The 19,271-nt window shown below is 36.4% G+C and overlaps 1 protein-coding gene across 1 annotated transcript; it reads left to right on the forward strand.

Annotated features, from left to right (window-relative positions):
- The first annotated feature begins 4,320 nt into the window (after positions 1-4,320).
- On the forward strand, positions 4,321-16,835 carry ERMARD (ER membrane associated RNA degradation). The gene is made up of 15 exons (XM_054398308.1): positions 4,321-4,374; positions 4,695-4,784; positions 5,546-5,643; positions 6,235-6,371; positions 8,270-8,384; positions 8,955-9,057; positions 9,489-9,518; positions 10,022-10,090; positions 10,999-11,169; positions 12,058-12,141; positions 12,436-12,515; positions 13,283-13,411; positions 14,615-14,824; positions 16,240-16,353; positions 16,676-16,835. Exons 1-15 carry the CDS (start codon positions 4,336-4,338, stop codon positions 16,833-16,835), a joined length of 1,629 nt encoding a protein of 542 aa, XP_054254283.1. The 5' UTR covers positions 4,321-4,335.
- The last annotated feature ends 2,436 nt before the right edge of the window (positions 16,836-19,271 follow it).

Here is a 19,271-nt window from a genome sequence, read left to right on the forward strand (position 1 = left end):
GTTCTGCTCAGAGTTCTTTTGTTGTATTCATAGATGAAAGTAGCACTGCTAACCTTAACAACTTGTTTACAAATGCTGTATTGCTACCTGTATATCTGTGCTTGCGTGTATGCTTTTATAGCAAGAAAATTTCTTTGTTCTCATTTGCTTTCTTAATGCAAGGACTCTTCGTATGTGTTCTAGATGGCATCTGACTCGGTCACTAGTTGTCTTTCTCCATCTGTCCATTATATGATTTGCAAACTTGGATTCGAGAAGAAAGATGCCTATGATATTAATAACATATTATCCAAAAAGGGTGAAGTATGCTGGCAAGCTGTAACAGAGCATGTGTGTTACCTTGAATCAGGTTGGTGTTTATCTACTGTAGTAATGGTGCATTTAAGAGGGATGAAAAATCTCAGTAGGGTTCATAGCAATCCTATCTTAGTTATAGCATTAATTACAGTACAGCATTAGCTTTGCAGGTTATGGCTTTGCTGCCTATATCTACAGGGAGCATTAAATTTTTTATCCATGTTCAGTGTTTGGTTATTGTTGGCTCATAAGATTCATTTAGTCTGTGCTACATAAGTAGCTGCTTCTGTACTTCCTCATTCATCTTGCTTCCCAATTTCATGTGCATGTACATAAGGGTTTCAGTTCTGCTTCTACCTCATAACTGCTTTCTTTGCGTTCTTTATGCCCCTTTTGCAGTAAGTTAAAACACATTGGTGCCATCAGTATTCCCACTGTTGCTTGTTTTTTTTTTCCCCTACTTTAGTTTAGTACAGAAGTGCTATTTAGTTTCCTCTATGTGTGTAGAGCAGTTTATGATTGTTTTTTAACCAAAACAAAACATTTATGCCTTGATGAACTTGTTGAATTTTAGTTTGCCAAACTGCGTCAATCAAGCTCTGTTATTAATTTTCAGAGGTGGTAAAAGACATATGTTTCTGTATTGAGCAATATCTTTCATTAAAACATAAGACTTTATTTTCCTATAAAAGTATCCCACCACAAAGGAGCAGTGACACAACTCTAAGGTTACCACAGCTATCTGCATTCTTTAGAGAGTATAAGTGGTGCGTTTTGACATACCACTCTGAGCCTGCACTAAGTTCCACTTTGAACTGTGTGAATTGTGTGGACTTTGTGTACTGTAGTAGATTTTCCCCATTTCAAGAAAACCAGAGTGAAGGAGCTGGGATTGTACAGCCTGGAGAAGACTGGGCAGACATAATAGTGGCCTTCCAATACCTGAAGGGGGACTGCAAGAATCATAGAATGGTCCAGGATGGAGGGGACCTCCAAGGGTCATCTCCCCACAATCTAACCTCCCCACAGTCAGCAGGGACACCCCTGCCTAGACCTGGTTGCCCAGGGCCTCGTCATGTCTCACCTTGAGTATCTCCAGGGAAGGGGCCTCAACCACTTCCCTGGGCAACCTGTTTCAGTATTTCACCACCCTTATAGTAAAGAACGTGTTCCTAACATTCAATCTGAATCTGATCTCCAGCTTAAAGCCATTGCCCCTCATCCTGTCACTGCAGGCCTTTGTAAACAGACTCTCCCCATCCTTCTTGTTGGCCACCTTCAGGTACTTCAAGGTCACTATTACATCTCCCTGGAGCTTCCTCTTCTCCAGGCCAAACAACCCCATCTCCCTCAGCCTTTCCCTGTAGCAGAGGTGCTCCAGCCCCCTGATCATTTTCATGGCCCTCCTCTGGACCCTCTCCATCAGGTCCATGTCCTTCCTATATTGAGGGCTCCAGACCTGTACAAAGTACTCCAGGTGAGGTCTCACCAGAGCAAAGTGGCAGAATCACCTCTCTGGATCTGCTGGCAATGCATCTTTTGGTGCAGCCCGGGATGTAATTTGCCTTCTAGCTGTAAGTGCACACTGCCTGCTCATGTCCAGCTTCTCATCCATCAGCATCCCCAAGGCCATTCTCTCAGGGCTGCTTTTCTAACGGTCTGTATCTATTCTCCAGTCTGTATTGATAGGGAGGATTGTTCCAGCCCAGGTGCAGAACCCTGCACTTGCTCTTGTGGAACCTCATGTAATTCACCTGGGCCCACCTCTCTGGCTTGTCCAGGTCCCTCTGGATGACATCCTGTCCCTCTGGTGCATCACCAACACCACTCAGCTTGGTGTCATCTGCAAACTTGGTGATGGTGTACTTGATCCCACTATGTCATTGATTAAAAAAAACAGCACAGGTCCCATTATGGACCCCTGAGGAATACCACTTGTCACTGCTCTCCACCTGGACTTCAAGCCATTGAGCACTACCCTCTGGATGCGACCATCCAGCCAATTCCTTGGCCACTGAACAGTCCAACCGTCAAATCTGTATCCCTCCAATTTGGCAAGCAGGATATTGTGGGATACTGTGTGAAAGGCATTGCAGATGTCCAGATAGATCACATCCATAGGTTGTCCCTTATCTACTGACATAGCCACTGTATCATAGAAAGCCACAAGGTGAGTCAGGCAGGACCTGCTCCTAGTAAAGCCATGCTGGCTATCCTGAATCATCTCTCTGTCCTCCATGTGCCTCAGCATGTCATCTAGGAGGATCTGTTCTGTGATCTTCCCAGGCACGCAGGTGAGGCTGACAGGTCAGTAGTTCCCAGGGTTCTCCTTTCTACCCTATTTAAAAACGGGTGTGATGTTTCCTTTCTTTCACTCCCCAGGGACTTCACCTGACTGCCAGGACTTTTCAAATATCATGGAGAGTGGCTTGGCAACCACATCAGGTAGTTCCTTCAGGACTGTGGGATGCATTTCATCAGGTCCCATGGACTTGTGTATCTTCAGGTTCCTCAGCTGATCACACACCCTGTCTTTGCTTACAGTGAGCTGGGAGGAGAGGGGTTGCCAGTGAAGACTGAGGCAAAAAACTTGTTGAGAATCTCTGCCTTCTCCTCATCCACTGATACAAGTTCCCCACTGTTGCTAATCAGGGGGATGCGTTTTCTTTAACCTTCCTTTTCTGGTTAATGTACCTGTAGAAGCCTTTCTTGGTTTTGTTTATATCCCTTGCCAAGTTCAGTTCCATGCTGGAGGGGGACTGTTTACAGGGCCTGTAGTGATAGGACAAGGGGCAATGGTTTGAAATTAGAGAATAGTAGATTTAGATTGGATGTTAGGAACAGGTTCCTTACCTGGAACAGGTTCCTCATGGAGGTAGTTGAGGCCCCATCCTGGAGATATTCAAAGTCAGGTTTGACAAGGCGGTGAGCCTGCCAAGGCTCTGAGCAACCTGATCTATGGAGGATGTCCCTGTTCACTGTAGGGGCGGGGTTGGGTTAGATGGCCTTTGGAGGTCTCTTCCAACAAAAAACATTCTATGGTTCTGTAATAATCCTCTTTACTTTCTTGTTTTTTTTTTTTTAACATTGAGAAGTTACAAAATCTTCGCTTATTTCACACTGCACTTTATCTTATCTGCATGGTCTTTTGGACAGTAAATTATAATGTATTAGTTGTGCTAAAGTAGTCTGAATAAAATTCTTTGTACAGAAGCTGTAGCAGGTTTTACTCCTTAGGAATTTTAAAATATTGGATCTTGAAGAAGTTTGGTACTAATCACCCTCTGGTTTTCAATTTAAGATCAAAGTGTGGATTACATCAAAAGCATACGATCATTAGGACCTGTATGTGAATCTGTTGATTTGCACTTCAAATCTCTGACCAAGGAGCAATTTGCAGTTCAGTATGCATTATGGTTCCACTGGACTAATTGCACCAAGGTATGAAAATGCCTGCTGACAATTTGTCTTTTGGCACATGAGCCCTTTGTAGAAGTTTAATGTGAGAATACACAAGAAGTATTAATGAGTGGGAATGCCCAGACTTTGTAACAAATTGTCCTTCTCTGATACATAGTTGCCTCTAATTTTCCTGTCTTTGTAATCAAATTTTATGTAAGTTATCAGAAAGAGAACATGAGGTGCTTTGGGCTTATCTTAAAATAAAACGGTAAGATTATTTAAAGTTTTTTTTTTTTCCCCTAATAATCTGTGCCTAATACCAGGTTTTACTGTGTAAAGTTATTGTTAATAGTTTTTGTATATGTAAGGTAGTAGATGTATTGCATTTAAAAATACAAGAGGTGCTCTAGGACAGTTCCTTTCCAGACATCTACATTTTTATCTCCTTGTCATGGTTTTCTGTCTACATTTCCATATGTCATGGAGGAATCTTTAGGTTTCTCTGTGGGTTGGATTTCATTTTTTTTTTCTGAATATTTAACACAACTTTCTTCCTCTCCTCCATCATAACAGTTATTTCTTGAAATATTTGATGTTCTACAATATACACAAACTACAGAAGTTGCTCTTGGTTTAATGAAACTAACATCATGCTTGGAGCGGGCCTTGGGTGATGTAAGTGCCTTAATTGCTTGATGATTTTTCCCTCCTCCCCCCGGGAAGAACAGAACAGTACACATAGAGACACTGAAAAACCTAACTAAGGGAACATTAAGTAGGATATCCACTTTTTCCTTTCTGATACCTTCTGTAAATTTTAATTTGTCATGAAATTACAGAATTTGAAGCCTTTTAAAGGATTTGATGGGTTTTGTTTCATTTGTGACTTTACTGTGATGAAAGTAGTTACTGGATGAAATAGTCAAGTTGTATGTTTGAAATAAAAAGAAGTATACTGAATTGTTTATATTACCTGTTTTGATTTTTTAAAATAGGTATATTTACTGATTGGTACAGATTGCCCTTTTCTTCTAAGAGACTTACTTGCTTCTGAGCAGCTTGCAGTTGTCTTCGGAAAAGCTGTAGTAAGTGCATAGTTTTGAAATAAATAATAAACACTGATCTCATTTTCTTCTTGCCAAAGGCAGGTTTCCAAGCATAGGCTTTGGTTGTACTACTGAAGAGTTTGCAAATTCTGTAATATATTGTAAAAAAACTTTCATTTTATACATGTTACAGTCTGGGGCATATAAAGCAAATAGAGTAAACATTGTAAATGGAGATATTTGTAAGGGTCATAAGTTTTTGCTTGCTTTTCTGCATGAAAAACATACACACATAAAACTTTGTATACATTTAGGAGTCAAGTAGTGCTACAAGGATTATTTCTTGAGTTTTGATGGCATATGAAGTGATTCAGTTCTTACAGTTAAAAACTAGAAAAGTTCCCCTTTTTGTTTGATCATGATCTGAGAATACAGCTTTGAAAGAAAATTCTGTATTTTTTCTTATTTTGTATGAAATTGTGGTATAATTATACTGCAGGAACTAATAGCTAAATTTTATTTCATTTGTTAACTGTCATGACTGTTTGGAACGTCTAACAACTAGCTTCTTTATGTATTGCATTCTCTAGCATGTGCAAGTAAATGGAAATACTTAGTTTCAGAGAATACTGGGAATTGCAAATAATAAGTTGCTGTTACTGTGGCAAGCTGTGGCCAATTAAGTTGACAGTAGATATTGTAGTTTCTCAATTACTTCTGAAATTTTCTGTCAGGAAAAGATACAAAAGATAATCAATAATAGATTTTTTCATTCAGTAATCACTTTGTTTATTAATTAGATGAATGTACTGATAGTATTCATTGGATCTCCATATGGTCTGAATCTTCGTAATGTTTTGTGGCATGGGTTTGCATCCCCGCAAGAAATTCCTGCAAAGTAAGTTACCAAAACGAATGTTTCATTTCTTTTTTTTTTTTTCTTTTCTTTAGCAGTCAGACATGGGTGCACTTGAAAACCTGTTAGCAAAACTTACTCTTCTAATTAAAAAAAAATAAAAGAAAAAATGTCCAAAGGCCTCTGGCAGCATCCTGTTTTCTCTTGCTGCTGTTTTTGGAAAGGGATGTCCATGGAACAATTCAACCATTATAAAGGTGGTCAGATTTAAGACCAGTGGGTTTTTTACTAGCAGGAAAAGCAAGAAAGCCACACGTCTTTTCTTGAAAACCAATTCTTTGTCTGCCAAGGCAGTTAGGAGTAACTTAGAACAATAGGCAGAGGACTGGAGTAGGAGGAAGAGAAACAGATAATGTGGAATACAGTGATGCTTTTTTTCTCAAGTCTACATCCCTCTTTATGCTTATAAATGCAACTGATTATTATGTGTCCCTACTCAAAACAGTTCAGGAGCATAGGTTTTAGGTGCTTCTTGAAAGAGCAAGAAACCCCTTCATTCCCAATCCACAAATGTTTATTTCCAAAAGATTTAGTTGTATAAGCTTCTCTAATATATTGTGTTGTTCTCCCTAGATATTGTGCTATGCTGCTTTTTTTAACTGCAGGATTGGGTCAGTTGTTACAGACATATCTTCTGCAAACCAAATGTAACTTGGTACATCGACCCTATGTGATTTTCATGGGTTTAGATGAGCTTGACATATTTCCAGGCAAGTATCTAACCATTAGCAACTTTTTGTTATGCTGTATTTGTACTTATTTCATTGTCCAAAAGCACTGTTGAAAATCAGGCATTTTCCATGGTTTTAAGACTGGATTTTAATTAAGATGCTGGTATAACCTGTCATTAGATTAATCACTCATGCTTGTAGGGCAATTCTTTTTAATATGCAGACAGTTCCACTGACTCTCGAATGAAAAAATAGGGCATTCTAAAATAATTCTGACACATTGAAACATATGACATTACTTCTTCTAAGACTTCAGCTGAATGTTCCAATTTTTTGATGATGAGAGTCTGTTTCCTCTAAGAGTCAACTACTCTGCATTTACAAAATGTAATTCTTTCCAGAATCAGTGTGTACGAGCTGCAAGGGTCCCTGCAGGAATACCCTGCATCTTAAAGGGAAGACAGTGTTGAAAAATAGTAAAGTATCTTCAGTGTCTTCAGTACACTGATGATTTTCTTAGGGAAGAACCTGGAGAGTCGCATTAAAATAGTCTTGTGTTCCCTGCTACAGACCTTGCTTAGTTTATTCCTACTGTTTTTAAAGCAGCTACAGTACATGGGCATTCTTAGTGTCAATGGTGGTCATGGCCAGTTTGTGCTACATAATCAGTTTTCTAGTTGAGCATCTATTCATGAAACAGGGCTTTTGGGAACCAAATTAAGCTGATAACATTCCAGTCATCAGGTAGTATAAATCAGCTCTTGATTTGCTTCGTAAAAACCACACCTGCTGCAATCGTGCAGTTGCCATTTTAATCTTTATCTTGGATAAGATATTTATAATGTGAATTCATAGGTGTGAGTTGCATTATATGAGAGCATTGAAGTATGAAATGTTAATTTATTATCTGTGATGGTTTGAAACTGTCTTTTTAATTTTTCCTTGCAAAGTTCAGAACAGAGAAAGTGAAAGAATGTAAATAAGTCACTATTGGGTGTAAGAAAGCAAAATAACGATTGTTCTAAACACTTCCATTGGATAGATAGAAATGTTTAAGAACTATTACCCAAAACAAAGTAGGCATTCTGCACATTCTGCGTTCGGCAGTGGGGGCAGTTGCTGGGCTGTCTGGCTGATGTTTCTTCTTCTCTTCTGGCTGAAGATAACACGTACTGACCTTGGCAGCTAAGTTAAAAACTTTCTGATTAACAAACTCTGCTTCTCTGTGCAGTGGGGTCTGGGGGGAAGCTCCTGGGAGAGAGAGAGGCCCCTTTGGGAGGGTCCCCTTGGGGGGAAGCAAAGGGAGATCGGTTGTGCTTTTCTCTTGATTGTATATATTTGTGAATGTTGTGAATTTTGTATGTTTGTACATATTCATTGCATTTCATTGTAGATTTTAGACTCTGCTTGTAAATACAGCTTTTCATTTGCTTCCAGACTGAGCTAGCCTGGTTATTGTCGGGGGGGGGGGGGGGGGGAATTTCAGCTCACACCGACGCATTATCCTATATATCAGCACAGAAAATTGATAAAGTAGGAAAAATGCTCCTACATTCAAATGTTTACACTGTAACGTTTTTTAATTAATTAAAATTATACTTTTTTTAAAGTCTTCGAAGTAGATGGAGATCAACTCAACAGAACCATGTTCAGTTACTGTGTAGTCTTCTGGACTCAGTAAAAAGCAGCCACAACTTTTTAACTGTTTTACTCTGCAATTTTGTTATCACTAAAAATGCAATATACAAACTTGGTTTCTGATCTTAAGTATTGCTACCATTGTACTTGTATAGTTAAAATAAATTGGATAACTTTTAAGTCTCCTTTTACAAATACAGAAATAATCTTATATTTTCAATGAAATGTATAGAATGAAGAATGAATTAGGAAACTATACATTGTATGTTGTTTATCAATCTTTTTTTGCTAACTTGCAGATCTTAATCATGAAACACTTTCCATAGCAGAAGAGCTAGTAAAACTGTCCAGTTTCGTATTAAAAGCAATGTTACCATTTTGGATGGCTGCTCTAACAGCTTTCAAGCAAAACAGGTAACAGTCATTTTTATATTCTATTAAAAAAAAAAAAGAATATATTCTTAATTTATAAAACAATAGTAGCATTTGTAGATACTAAAGCTTTTTGCTGTATCTGTTGCTTAGCAACATATAGTTATGCATTGTCATAGTGGCCTGTCAGAAGGTTTGTTGACATACTATTTTATTTTGTGCTAACTATGATTATCAACTACATTTTGGAACTTAAGAAGAGCTATTGAAGATATAACCAAAAAAGGAGAGCTTTACAAAGCAAGTGAAAACAAATGTTCAGATATTAACATCTTGAGTTAAAAAACAAAACCAAAAAACCATTGCTTTATTTTCCTCTCCCGTGTTCCACAGTTTTGCAAACTGTTACCATCTTTGAGCTGGTTTGAATTCGATGGTAAGCCTCTGTTGGGCACAGGTAGCCATTTATTGTTTGTTTACAAAGCGCATTACAAAGGAATTTTGCTCTGGGTTTTGGCCTGCAAATGTAACTCTGAGATGGCTCTAATTTCCACTTGGATAATGTTTATAAGGGGGAACATCCCCTTTGGGTATCTCTGTTGTTTTTTTCAGGTATGCTGACTGTGTGATTCTCTTACTTCCTCAGCTGGAGGTCGGACTTAGATTGCTCTTCACTACAACGAATAAATGTCCAAATCGATTGCTGACAGCCGAGGTAAATTTTCTGTCTAAAGTAATTTATGATATGGTGCCTACAGTATTTGAAAAATAATTATTTTAGAAACATGGTGCTTTTCAATCAACCATGGAACATTAATCACAAATTTCCAGTAGAGTTTCAGGAGTGCCTCGTAAATTTTGTAGAGATGCCTCTTAAATTTTGTAGAGATGCCTTTTCCATAAAAGAAGTCTGAAAAAGTATTTGAAGGTTAGGGTTCAGAAACAGTAGTTTAGGGTGGAAAGTAAATCATGTTATATTTATTTTAAAAAACTTGGCACATGAAGTCCCTTTTTTCCTTTGTAAGGGTGGGGTATTTTTGCGTTCGTGCACCTTTGGTATCTCATGTAGATTAATATCTTTGTATACATGTCTAGTTAATTGGTGTAATTTGAAAATCAAATAACATTAATTGTTTTTTGTTCTAGGCTTCTGCTCTCTATACCACTTTTGATGAGGTATTTGTGATTTATTTTATTTATTTTAAAATATATATAAATGTCAAAATTTAAGCACATTCATTTTTCCCATTACTAGAGACCAGAAAGTGCTTTCTTGTGTTGGCTAAGGCATTCTTTCTCCTTTTTTTTCCTTCAAGAAGATAGTGGACAGTAAACATTTTAAATTTGGAATCCCCCAGAAAACATAAAAATTAACAGAAATGTTAATAAATAGACTTTAATTTCTTCTAAATGTTTTTATCCTGAAATTGTTCATCTCATAGAAGGAAACATTCTGTCATTTTTCCTAGAATCAGTTATTCAAAGTAAATACAAATAAACATTGTAAGCAGAAATAATCAATTTTGTAACTCTTTTGAATTATCTCAAATTGTCAGTAATAATTTTTCACTTTGATTCTTAAGTAATTAGTTCTAACATGAACTAATTACTTTAGTTGCTGTTTTTTTCTTTGTTTGACTTTCAATTAGTTTTTTCCATTGGAATGACTTTTTTTCTAGATGTTAGCAAAGCATTTGCATAATGAAGAAGTCAATCAGCTTCCTGCAGTTCTTGAGGAACCTGCCATGGCAAGTGTTTTGAAAGTTTTGTTGTTTGTTTTTTCACACACTTTCTCTTTCTCTCTCCTTTCCCTACAAATTCCTTCTCTCCCCCTTTCCTTCCTTTTTGTTGTTGTTTTCACAAAATGTTAGGGGCTGGAAAGGACCTCAAAAGATCATCTAGTCCAACCCCCCTGACAGAGCAGGATCACCTGCCTAATGCTCTTCTATTTCACATATTTTATCTCCATCAGCTTAGAACCAGAAGCCTGTTACCATTTTCATTGGGGTGGATGTAAAGTATATTGGGTTAGGCTGTAACACTGTCTTTCGTTGTCACATATAGAAGTCTTAGAGATATTTTTGGACTTCCAAAGATCAGCTGAATAGAGCAGAATTAAAACTAGTGCTTCATAAAGGGAAAATGAAAATTTGCTCCTTTCTAATTCCTTCTGGGGCACATCTTGTCTGTCTGGGCAGATCGCACAAAAACATAGCTGCCCAGAGCTCATCCTGCATCTTGCCATCCAAAGTGATAGTGAACGTGAAAACTGGAAGTGTTGAATTTAGATGCCTTTGGAGACTGTAGGGAAGACATGGAGGTATTGGCCTATTGCTGGAGGCAATGGGGCTGCAGAGGGCTTGGGAGGCAAAGCTGAAGGAAATCTGCTTCATGCATGTATAAAAACAGCATGTGTATTAGTTTTGAGTTTCCTCAGAAGCTATGAAGATGGGCAAGTTGCTATTTTGTTTGTTAGGTTGTTTTTTTCCTACATAGTTTGCATTGTTTTCTGACCATCTAAATGCCACTTTCCCATATGTGTGATCACACACCATCTTCCAAAGGTATTCTGTACATTGAATATTTTCTATTCTATGTGAATACATGTGAATTCTACGTGAATAGAATCCTATACATTTAGTGTATGTTCCCACAGGAATTTCTTTGGGATTTCTTGAACCACCAGGAGGGTCCACGTATAAGAGATCGTTTGAGCCATGGAGAGATCAATCTAGAAACATTTCCCAGAGAAGTAGCTAATCAGATAGTTGCATTTGCAATTACTCTTCTCTGCAGATTCTCAGATGAGGACATGTTTGCCTTTAAGGTAGGGATCAATATTATGTTCTCAGAAGAGGTTTGGGGTTTTGTTGTTGTGTTTTGTTTTGTTTTGTTTTGTTTTGTGGTGGTGGGTTTTGGGGTTTATTATGTCAAATCTAACTTTAGAGAGTCATATAACTGAGTCTTGACAGCAGCTTTTTTGTGGAAATTAAATATTCCTTCAAGTAAAAAATTGTGAAAGTACTTTTTTTTTCTAGTTTTTGCAGTGAAATAAGTAGAGAAAGTTTTTTTTAAAAGATTCCCCTTTCTTATTGTAACCTAATTTGTTTCCTTACCCACTCTTTATTCACATGGTTGATCCATAAATTATAGTGGTTCCACCTTATTAAATTGTATCAATGCCTAGCTTGTTTATCTGCTGCATTATCTGAAAGGTATGTAGAACATATGTAGCTCAGCCACTGAAGTAAGTACTATTTCAGGTTTTTTTTCTTTGCAACAATATAAATAACGATGGCTCACTAATGGACATGTGATTTGTATCCACACTCTATACTGTGAATTCTTGAACACTTTTTACCTGTTATATTTGCTCTCCACAATATTTGGCATTACTTCTTTTAATATCATAAAGCAAGCTGAGGTAAATCTTCCATTTATTAGTTGCAGCTCTGTTTTGTTTCTCAAGATACATGTTGCATGCTGCTGCATTAAGTGAATACCCGGTAGCTTTTCTGTCAGCTGCCATCAGGTTTCATAGTTAAAATGTGTCAAAGAAATACCCACTATTCTAATGACTGCTTTCAGCCCTCAGACATTTGGAAGTCTTTATTGACTTCAGTACTATAAGTGGCTTGGACAAAATTAAGTATAAATCTAGATCTGCATATCATTAGGGCAGTTTAAAGAAATTGTCTGTGATTTTGTAAATCAGGAACACGTGGTCATTAAACCACTGATGAAGTGTGCAAGTTGCTACCATTCTCGATTTCATCCAATTTCCCGGCTCAAGAAACAGGTAAGTTAGTTAATTTTGTATACTGGGCGGTGGGGGGGGTGGGGGAAGGAAGGAAGAAAGAATACTAAATTAGTTTATTCAGATGTTATTTTAGCATGAAAGTGTACATTGAGACTTTTTGCCCTAACATTAACCTTAGCAATTGATGTTGGCTTATACAATTATGACTACTGAACAAGTAGCTTACTACTTGTTGCAGTTTTTTCTGAAATAGCCACTTTTAAAAAGCAAATATGTTGTCCTGTCTGTCAAAGGCTACCCTTCACATAACATTTTTGATGGTGTATTTTTGAGGTGTTGGAATGTATGAAGAGCATTTACTTATGGCCTGAATTGCCAGCAGTGCCTGAGGAACATGTTCAAACATTTAAAGGGTATGTATATGCTATTAAAAAAGATGATTTTCCAAACAGTTGTGAAGTATAGCTATGGGATTTGAGATGAAGTGTCTCTTCAAATGCTTTACTAGGAAGATGATAGACATCAGAGGGGTTGTGAGAAGACCTTTTTGTATTTTTAGTATATTCTGTGCTATACACGTTAGTATAGATACTATTAAAACATAAACAGTGGACTAACTTGAAAAGAATGAGAGGGTATCTGAAACATATAAAGGTGTTAGTGTTACCTGAAGACATGCTGAAAGGGCTGTTAGGATGTTAAACTAGAGATTGAATCCATCACAGTAATTAAAACAAAAAGATGGCTCAGTATATGTAAAGCAGAAAATAATTGCTTATTCTGAAAAGGGTTTAGTAATCAAATGAGGGGAGAAGTTTACATGATATACTATTTAGAATGTAACATTCTCTTGTTATTTCAAAAGCAGGAGGTGAATATCCCTGGAGGAAATTGCACTTGTTTAGAACTGAGGTGAAAATTCATACTCAGTATGCTTTAGGATTTTGATGAATGATTACAAGGGATTCAGAAGACTGCTGAGACTAAGAAAAGATTTGGAATAGTCAGAGAAATAAAATCATGCTTATAAGGCAGATGGAAAAGAACTGTAATATCAGAGTGAGAGTGGGCACTGAATACACTGCTATCCAAAATCTCTGCATCTTTATCTATGCTATTTGATAAATAAGTGCAATACCATTTTATTATCTCAAATTTACTTTTTTCTTTTCTTTTTAAGGTTTCAAGGAAATGATGAAGCTGGTACTTTAATTTTGATGTTATCTGAAATTGTGTCTCAGTTGCAACGATACATGCCCCAGAACTGCTGTAGTTCAGATGATCCAGTCAATAGCATTCTAACAGAGAGGTGAGTTTGATATCTTCGTAGTTCCTGCTGTCAGCCTTTACATGCAGCTCAACGCAAGAGCTCTCAACCTTAAGTCACTCATTTTCCCTTTCATTTTTTTTTTAAAACAATACTTGCAATGTTGCATGCACTTTTCTGACGCTACCATCAGAAATTCATTTTAATTTGCTTGGTGTTACAGCCATGCTTTGCATTTAGTGATATGCTGCTACGTAATTGTATTCTTTCATGCTTTAGTATTAAGATTCTGAAACAGAAGGCATCTCTTTATACTTGTCAGATGTGGAGCTATGTTAGTCCCAATTATTTGACTTGGAATAATGATCAAAACAATTTGATTTTTAATTTGCACTCTTACAGCAGTCTTAAGAGTCCCATGACTGAATTAATATGTTGAAACAAAACTTTCCTAGTCAAACCTGTTAAGCATGGGCAGGACAGTGTAAAGAGGATTTTATCAGTTTCTTTACTTATGTATGATGTATGCCTTCTGTTTCCTGAAACCATTTTTAGAGTTTTCTGTCTTTATCACTTTCAATCATTAAAGTTTTGCTGTCTCAGAGATAATTTGTGCATAAGGGAGACCGAGACATTTCTGTAAAAACAGAGTGTTTAAAGTGACGTGTGACACATCATCTTAGAGTATGACAGCAGAAAGGTATTTTGAGTTCTTCGATAACTTTAATCTGGAATGGCGTTCATTAAAAACAATGGCCTTACCACATGGATTTTACAAAATGTAAGTCTGTTTCTTGTTCTGTCCAGAAGAAAGACCACACAGTAATGGGAGTACTAATTAATACCATTTGTTTTACTGAATTTTATTGTGATGGACGTTAATTCACTGTGAATTGAACTATGGCGGGAGGCTGCAACCACAACCCTGCTGTGATTTGATGTGTTGCTGTGTATCATTTCAGCCAGGCAATTTTGTTTATTGTGGTTGTATTTCTTTGATCCAAAATGGGAAGCATATTAATCACCACCAGTTTCACATTCATACTCAGCAAAGTGACAGCGAACACAATCACTGCCCCTATTACATAGATCCTTGCTTCTTTTTCTGTTGTGAGGTAAATGTAATGTTTCCAGGTCTTCTGCATTAAAATATTTTAAGTCAAAAATATGCCAAATGTGAAATGTCTTTCATGTTAAATTCAGCTAACAAAAGATTGGAATTAACAATTCCTTCCTGTTTTGGAGGCTGTTGATTGAACTTGGCCATAGACATATTCGCACGCTTTATTCTCCAAGACCTGTTCTGGAAATACTACTGGTACTCCGTAAAATAAGCACACAGTGCCATCGAGTGTCTGAACAAGTTATTGCCAGCACCAAGTTGAGATACAAACAGTGGATGAACAAGACTTTACGTTCTCGACAGAGGCATAACTATCTACGAATGCTGAACAGGTTGGCCAGTGGTTACTCCTTAATTCGTAATTAGGTTAATGAAAGGGTGTCTGCATACTGCTGTTGCTTACTTTCTGTGGTTGGTCCTAGAGGTTTAAAGCCAACAATGTTCATGTGTTCTTGTTAACCATTTTAGAGTTAAGTGTCAAGTCACTTCTATTATGTAGTATGTATGTAGTGTGTAGTTCTATTATGTAGTATTGAAATAACAAGAAAATCTCAAATTGGAGAATAATTTAATGGATATTTTTAGCATTGCTAGATTACTTCACTGTAAATCATAAGCTTTCAAATAAAAAGCTTTCAAATGCTAGATTGTATTTTTTAGTTGCTAGATTTTCCCATTTAATCATATAAATACCATTCAACTTCTCATAGAACCATAGGACTTTTTTGGTTGGAACAGACTTTTACGATCATCAAATACAACCATTATCTAACTCTACAAAGTCTAGTGCAAAACCACATCCCTTAGCACCGCATCTATGTGTCTTTGAAACATCTCCAGGAATGGGGATTCAACCACCTCCCTGGGGAGCCTATTCTAGTGTTTGAGAACCCTTTCAGTGAAGAAATTTCTTCCAATATCTAATCAAAACCTTCCCTGGTGCAACTCGAGGCTGTTTCCTCTCCTCCTGTCCCTTATTATTAGGGAGAAGAGACTGACACCCACCTTGCTACAACCTCCTTTAGGTAGTTGTAGAGAGCAATGAGGTCTCCCCTCAGCCTCATTTTCTTCAGACTAAACAACCCCAGTTCTCTCAATGACTCTTCAGAAGACTTGTTCCCAGACCCTTCACCAGCTTCATTGCCCTTCTCTGGACCTACTCCAGCACCTCAATGTCTTTCTTGTAATGAGGGCCCAGTATTCAAGGTGTGGTCACACCAGTGCTGAGTACAGGGGGACAATCAGTTTTTATCTGAATGCAATAGGTTAAACTGATTTCAAGACTGCTGCTTTTTATCATTACACCTGGGTTAGCATCTTCACAGCTAGAAAAGCAATTTAGTATTCCATTGATTTAGTATTCCATTTCCTCTTTAGAAATGTTTTGCAGGGAAAACTGTAAATATTGTATTCTTGGCCAGGTTATGGTCCTAAAAATGTTAACCATATTATTCTAAGATACATAAATGCAATTCAGCTGACTCCACTTTTTATCTCTGGAACAATGAATGGTGGTGAGATTTTCTTTGGAATCCTAACCAGATATATTTCTGTTTTCCTTCTTTTTTTGATGTTCTGTAATACACAGTCTTTCTTTGAAGTTTCAACATTTACTCTGAAGAACATCTCCCTCTCTATCCAATACCCAGCTATTTAGAGTGGATACAGAAGTGTAAATTTTTTTTAATTAACATTTTCTATTTAATTTAGGTTTTGTTTATTTTAAAATATTTTTGTTTATTTCTAGCATTAAATTTTTGTCTCCAGTGTTGCGGCTCATCTTAGTGTTAATTACTCTGGAACTAGCCAATGTCCATTTGGTTTGTAAGAAGAATCCTTTTGATTACCAGCAGTATCTGAAGTGAGTATATAAGATTTCTTTTATGAAAATTGATCTGTAATATACATTTTGTTGGGGCGAAAAATAGAGCAGCATGACTTTAATACACAGTTATCTTCTTTTCCATCATTATAGTCATTGTATGTCAGTGTTCACTCAAGAACTAAAATAACTTAGCTGAAAGTATATGATGCAGTTATTCACATCAGGAAATATATTAATCCTGAGAGAGATTTGGAAATTTGGAGACATTACCAGCTTTAAATCAGGCACTGAGATTATTTATTTATTTATCTTTTAAAATCCTTTAATGAATTTTTCTTCTTTTTTTTTTTTCTTGTAGGTTTTTGAAATCAGTCTTGCAGTATACTGAGAACTTGGTGTCATACACAAGCCCTGAGAAAAACAAGTGGGATGAAACCATGGAGCTTACAAATAAAGCCTTGATAAAAATAAGGAGAATCAGTGAAAGAAATCTAATGTTAATGCAGCTAGTTACATAAACTAACTTGGTTTAAAATTATTTGAACATTGTTATATCTTAAGAGTTTTGTTGTCCTCAAATTTGACAAGTCTAATTCAAAGACAAACATGCAAAATTTGGTCTTTTTATTTGAAGGTGGATGTTTAGACTAGAGTTGAATGATCAGGCTTCCAAAGGATGGACTGTATGCCAAATTCAGTGAAAAAGATTTACTGTGAGCTAAACTGGAATGATGCAAGTTCTGCCTTAAGTATGTTATGTGTTTAGTAGCTTGATGATTTCTTTTTTCAGTTTTCTATTAAACTGGAAATATCTTAGAAAAGAGCGTGAATAAAAGATACTGGAAATAATGTCAGGCACTGCGAAACAACGTGTTAAGAAATTATGAATATTTTGCATAAAGTAGCACTCAGTGGCAGCTCTGTTTGTTGCTCTTAGTTCAAAAAACCAGCCAGGTCTTTCATTGGCATAGAACTACTAACAATAACTATTTGCTTATACACCAGGATTTAAAAGAGACAGGGTGGAATAACTTTTGCATAAAATGTGGGGTTTTTGTTTAGCTTCATCTACTGGTTCCAAATACATATCTTGTTAATGAGGTAATTTAATTAGTTAATTTATTTGTTGTGGTTCAAAAAGTTACCCTCTTGTTGCATGCAATATTAATTTGAATAATTTATTTTTTCAGAATCAGTTTTCCTACTTCCTCATTCCCAAACATTAGAATGTTAAAATAACACATCAGTTGAAGAACAGATTGACAGAAAGTCACCAGTGTCTCCGTTTGCTGATGGTGTCTGGAAAATGGCTAAATAATTAAAGGTTTAGGTTACATTTTAGTAAGATTATTTGCAATGTTTCTTGAGTGGAAATCACAGTGAGATAATTACTAGTGTTTTGGTTTAATTTTTTTTTTCATTGTGGAGGTGGATATAAAATAAGATCATATTGCTTCCTTTATGCTACTCCTGCAATATTTGGGGTGTGTGTGAAATTTAACTATGTCATTTTCTAAGGTTACTATGGGAACTAAACAATATAAAGAAATATGAACTAGGTAAACAAGATTTAAACTAGGAATAGAAAATAATCAAATTTGTTTTATGAGCCACAGGCTGAAATTTCAGCATTTTTTAACATCTGAATTAGTTGGCAAATCTTAATTATTTTTTGGAATGATTATTTTGTACCCATTGACTTTGCTTCGGTGTGTTAACTTCTGCTAAGCATAGCTTGGTAATGACCTTTATGATGGTACTTGCTCTGATGGTGATACATACTGGGGGCAGGGGGAGGTGTGATAAGTATATAAGGCAAAACATAAAAGCTTTACATATTTTTTTTATTGGAGAAAGATGAATAAACTACAGAGTTTTATAATTTCTTTAATATTTAATAAAAACTTTAATAAAAGCACGTAAGTAGCTCATGCTATGAAAGTATATTCAAAACAAAGCACCTAATAGGCTTTTTTTTTTTCAACAACACAAATTATCCTTTCATTCCCATATTTAAACTTTGCTAAAATGATCTTGCATGCTCTCTGTATGCTTTAAGCTTAGATGGAGCTCATTGATGTTTTCTCCTTTACCAATGAGTGCTGTTGATACAATTTGCTGCTTTTAAGTCTGCAATAAGAAGCACCACGGACTTCTGGCAATTTTGTCAAAGATTCTTTTCCAGTTTGTTTTCCTACCTCTGAAGTTCTCTAATGGGAACGCTGTTTAATCTATTGTTAAAAAATTCTGAATCAGACTAGACAATCCAATTAATTCTGACTTAATGCTGTCATTTGCCAGTAGAGCTGCATGTGGGGCTTATAGTTTCTCCCTGCTGTTAAAAAACTTGCTGAATAGAGCTGCAGAATAAGTCTACATTCTACAATGTGCACTGAAGAATAAATGGTGAGAAATGTGGTGAAGATAGGGGGTAGTTTTTTACCAGTTACTCAAAATTACTTCATCACTTCAGTTATTCACCTTTTCCATCTGTTTGGAGTCACTTTGAGTTTTAAGATATGAGAGAAAATTTTGATACTGAACACTCAAAATTCTTGAGAGCAAAAGAAGATTGGAATAACCAAACACATCCAGTGGCATGACTGATGATGACAAAACACATCACATTGAAATGCAAGTGTTCTGATTTCTATTGTCCCAAAGAGAATTAATTCTGGAGCCAAGATATCCAAAATGGCATAGTTATCCATTAGGCATTCAAGTAGTTGTTCAGTCTTTTTTCAAAATTATTTAATTCTTGAAATTTCAAATATCTACAATTGTACCAAACAATGTCTTCTTGATGTTGTGGTATTTCATCAAGGTATTACTTGCATCTGTTTTAGTTGTGGCCCTTGCTCCCCGAGGTCTGCATTTTCCTGAAGCTAATATTCACTCGGTGCATCTATCTGTGCACAGATGTGGAATCTTCATCAGCATCTTCTGAAGAAAGT

This window comes from Indicator indicator, chromosome 2, assembly GCF_027791375.1.
Source record: "Indicator indicator isolate 239-I01 chromosome 2, UM_Iind_1.1, whole genome shotgun sequence".
Lineage (NCBI taxonomy): Eukaryota > Metazoa > Chordata > Aves > Piciformes > Indicatoridae > Indicator > Indicator indicator.

Coding starts and splice junctions, on each gene's coding strand:
- ERMARD (XM_054398308.1), top strand. CDS start 4,336: ATGAAACTAACATCATGCTTGGAGCGGGCCTTGGGTGAT. Junction 4,785..5,545: donor TTGTCTTCGGAAAAGCTGTA/GTAAGTGCATAG, acceptor TTTATTAATTAG/ATGAATGTACTGATAGTATT. Junction 12,142..12,435: donor TTTCCCGGCTCAAGAAACAG/GTAAGTTAGTTA, acceptor TGTATTTTTGAG/GTGTTGGAATGTATGAAGAG.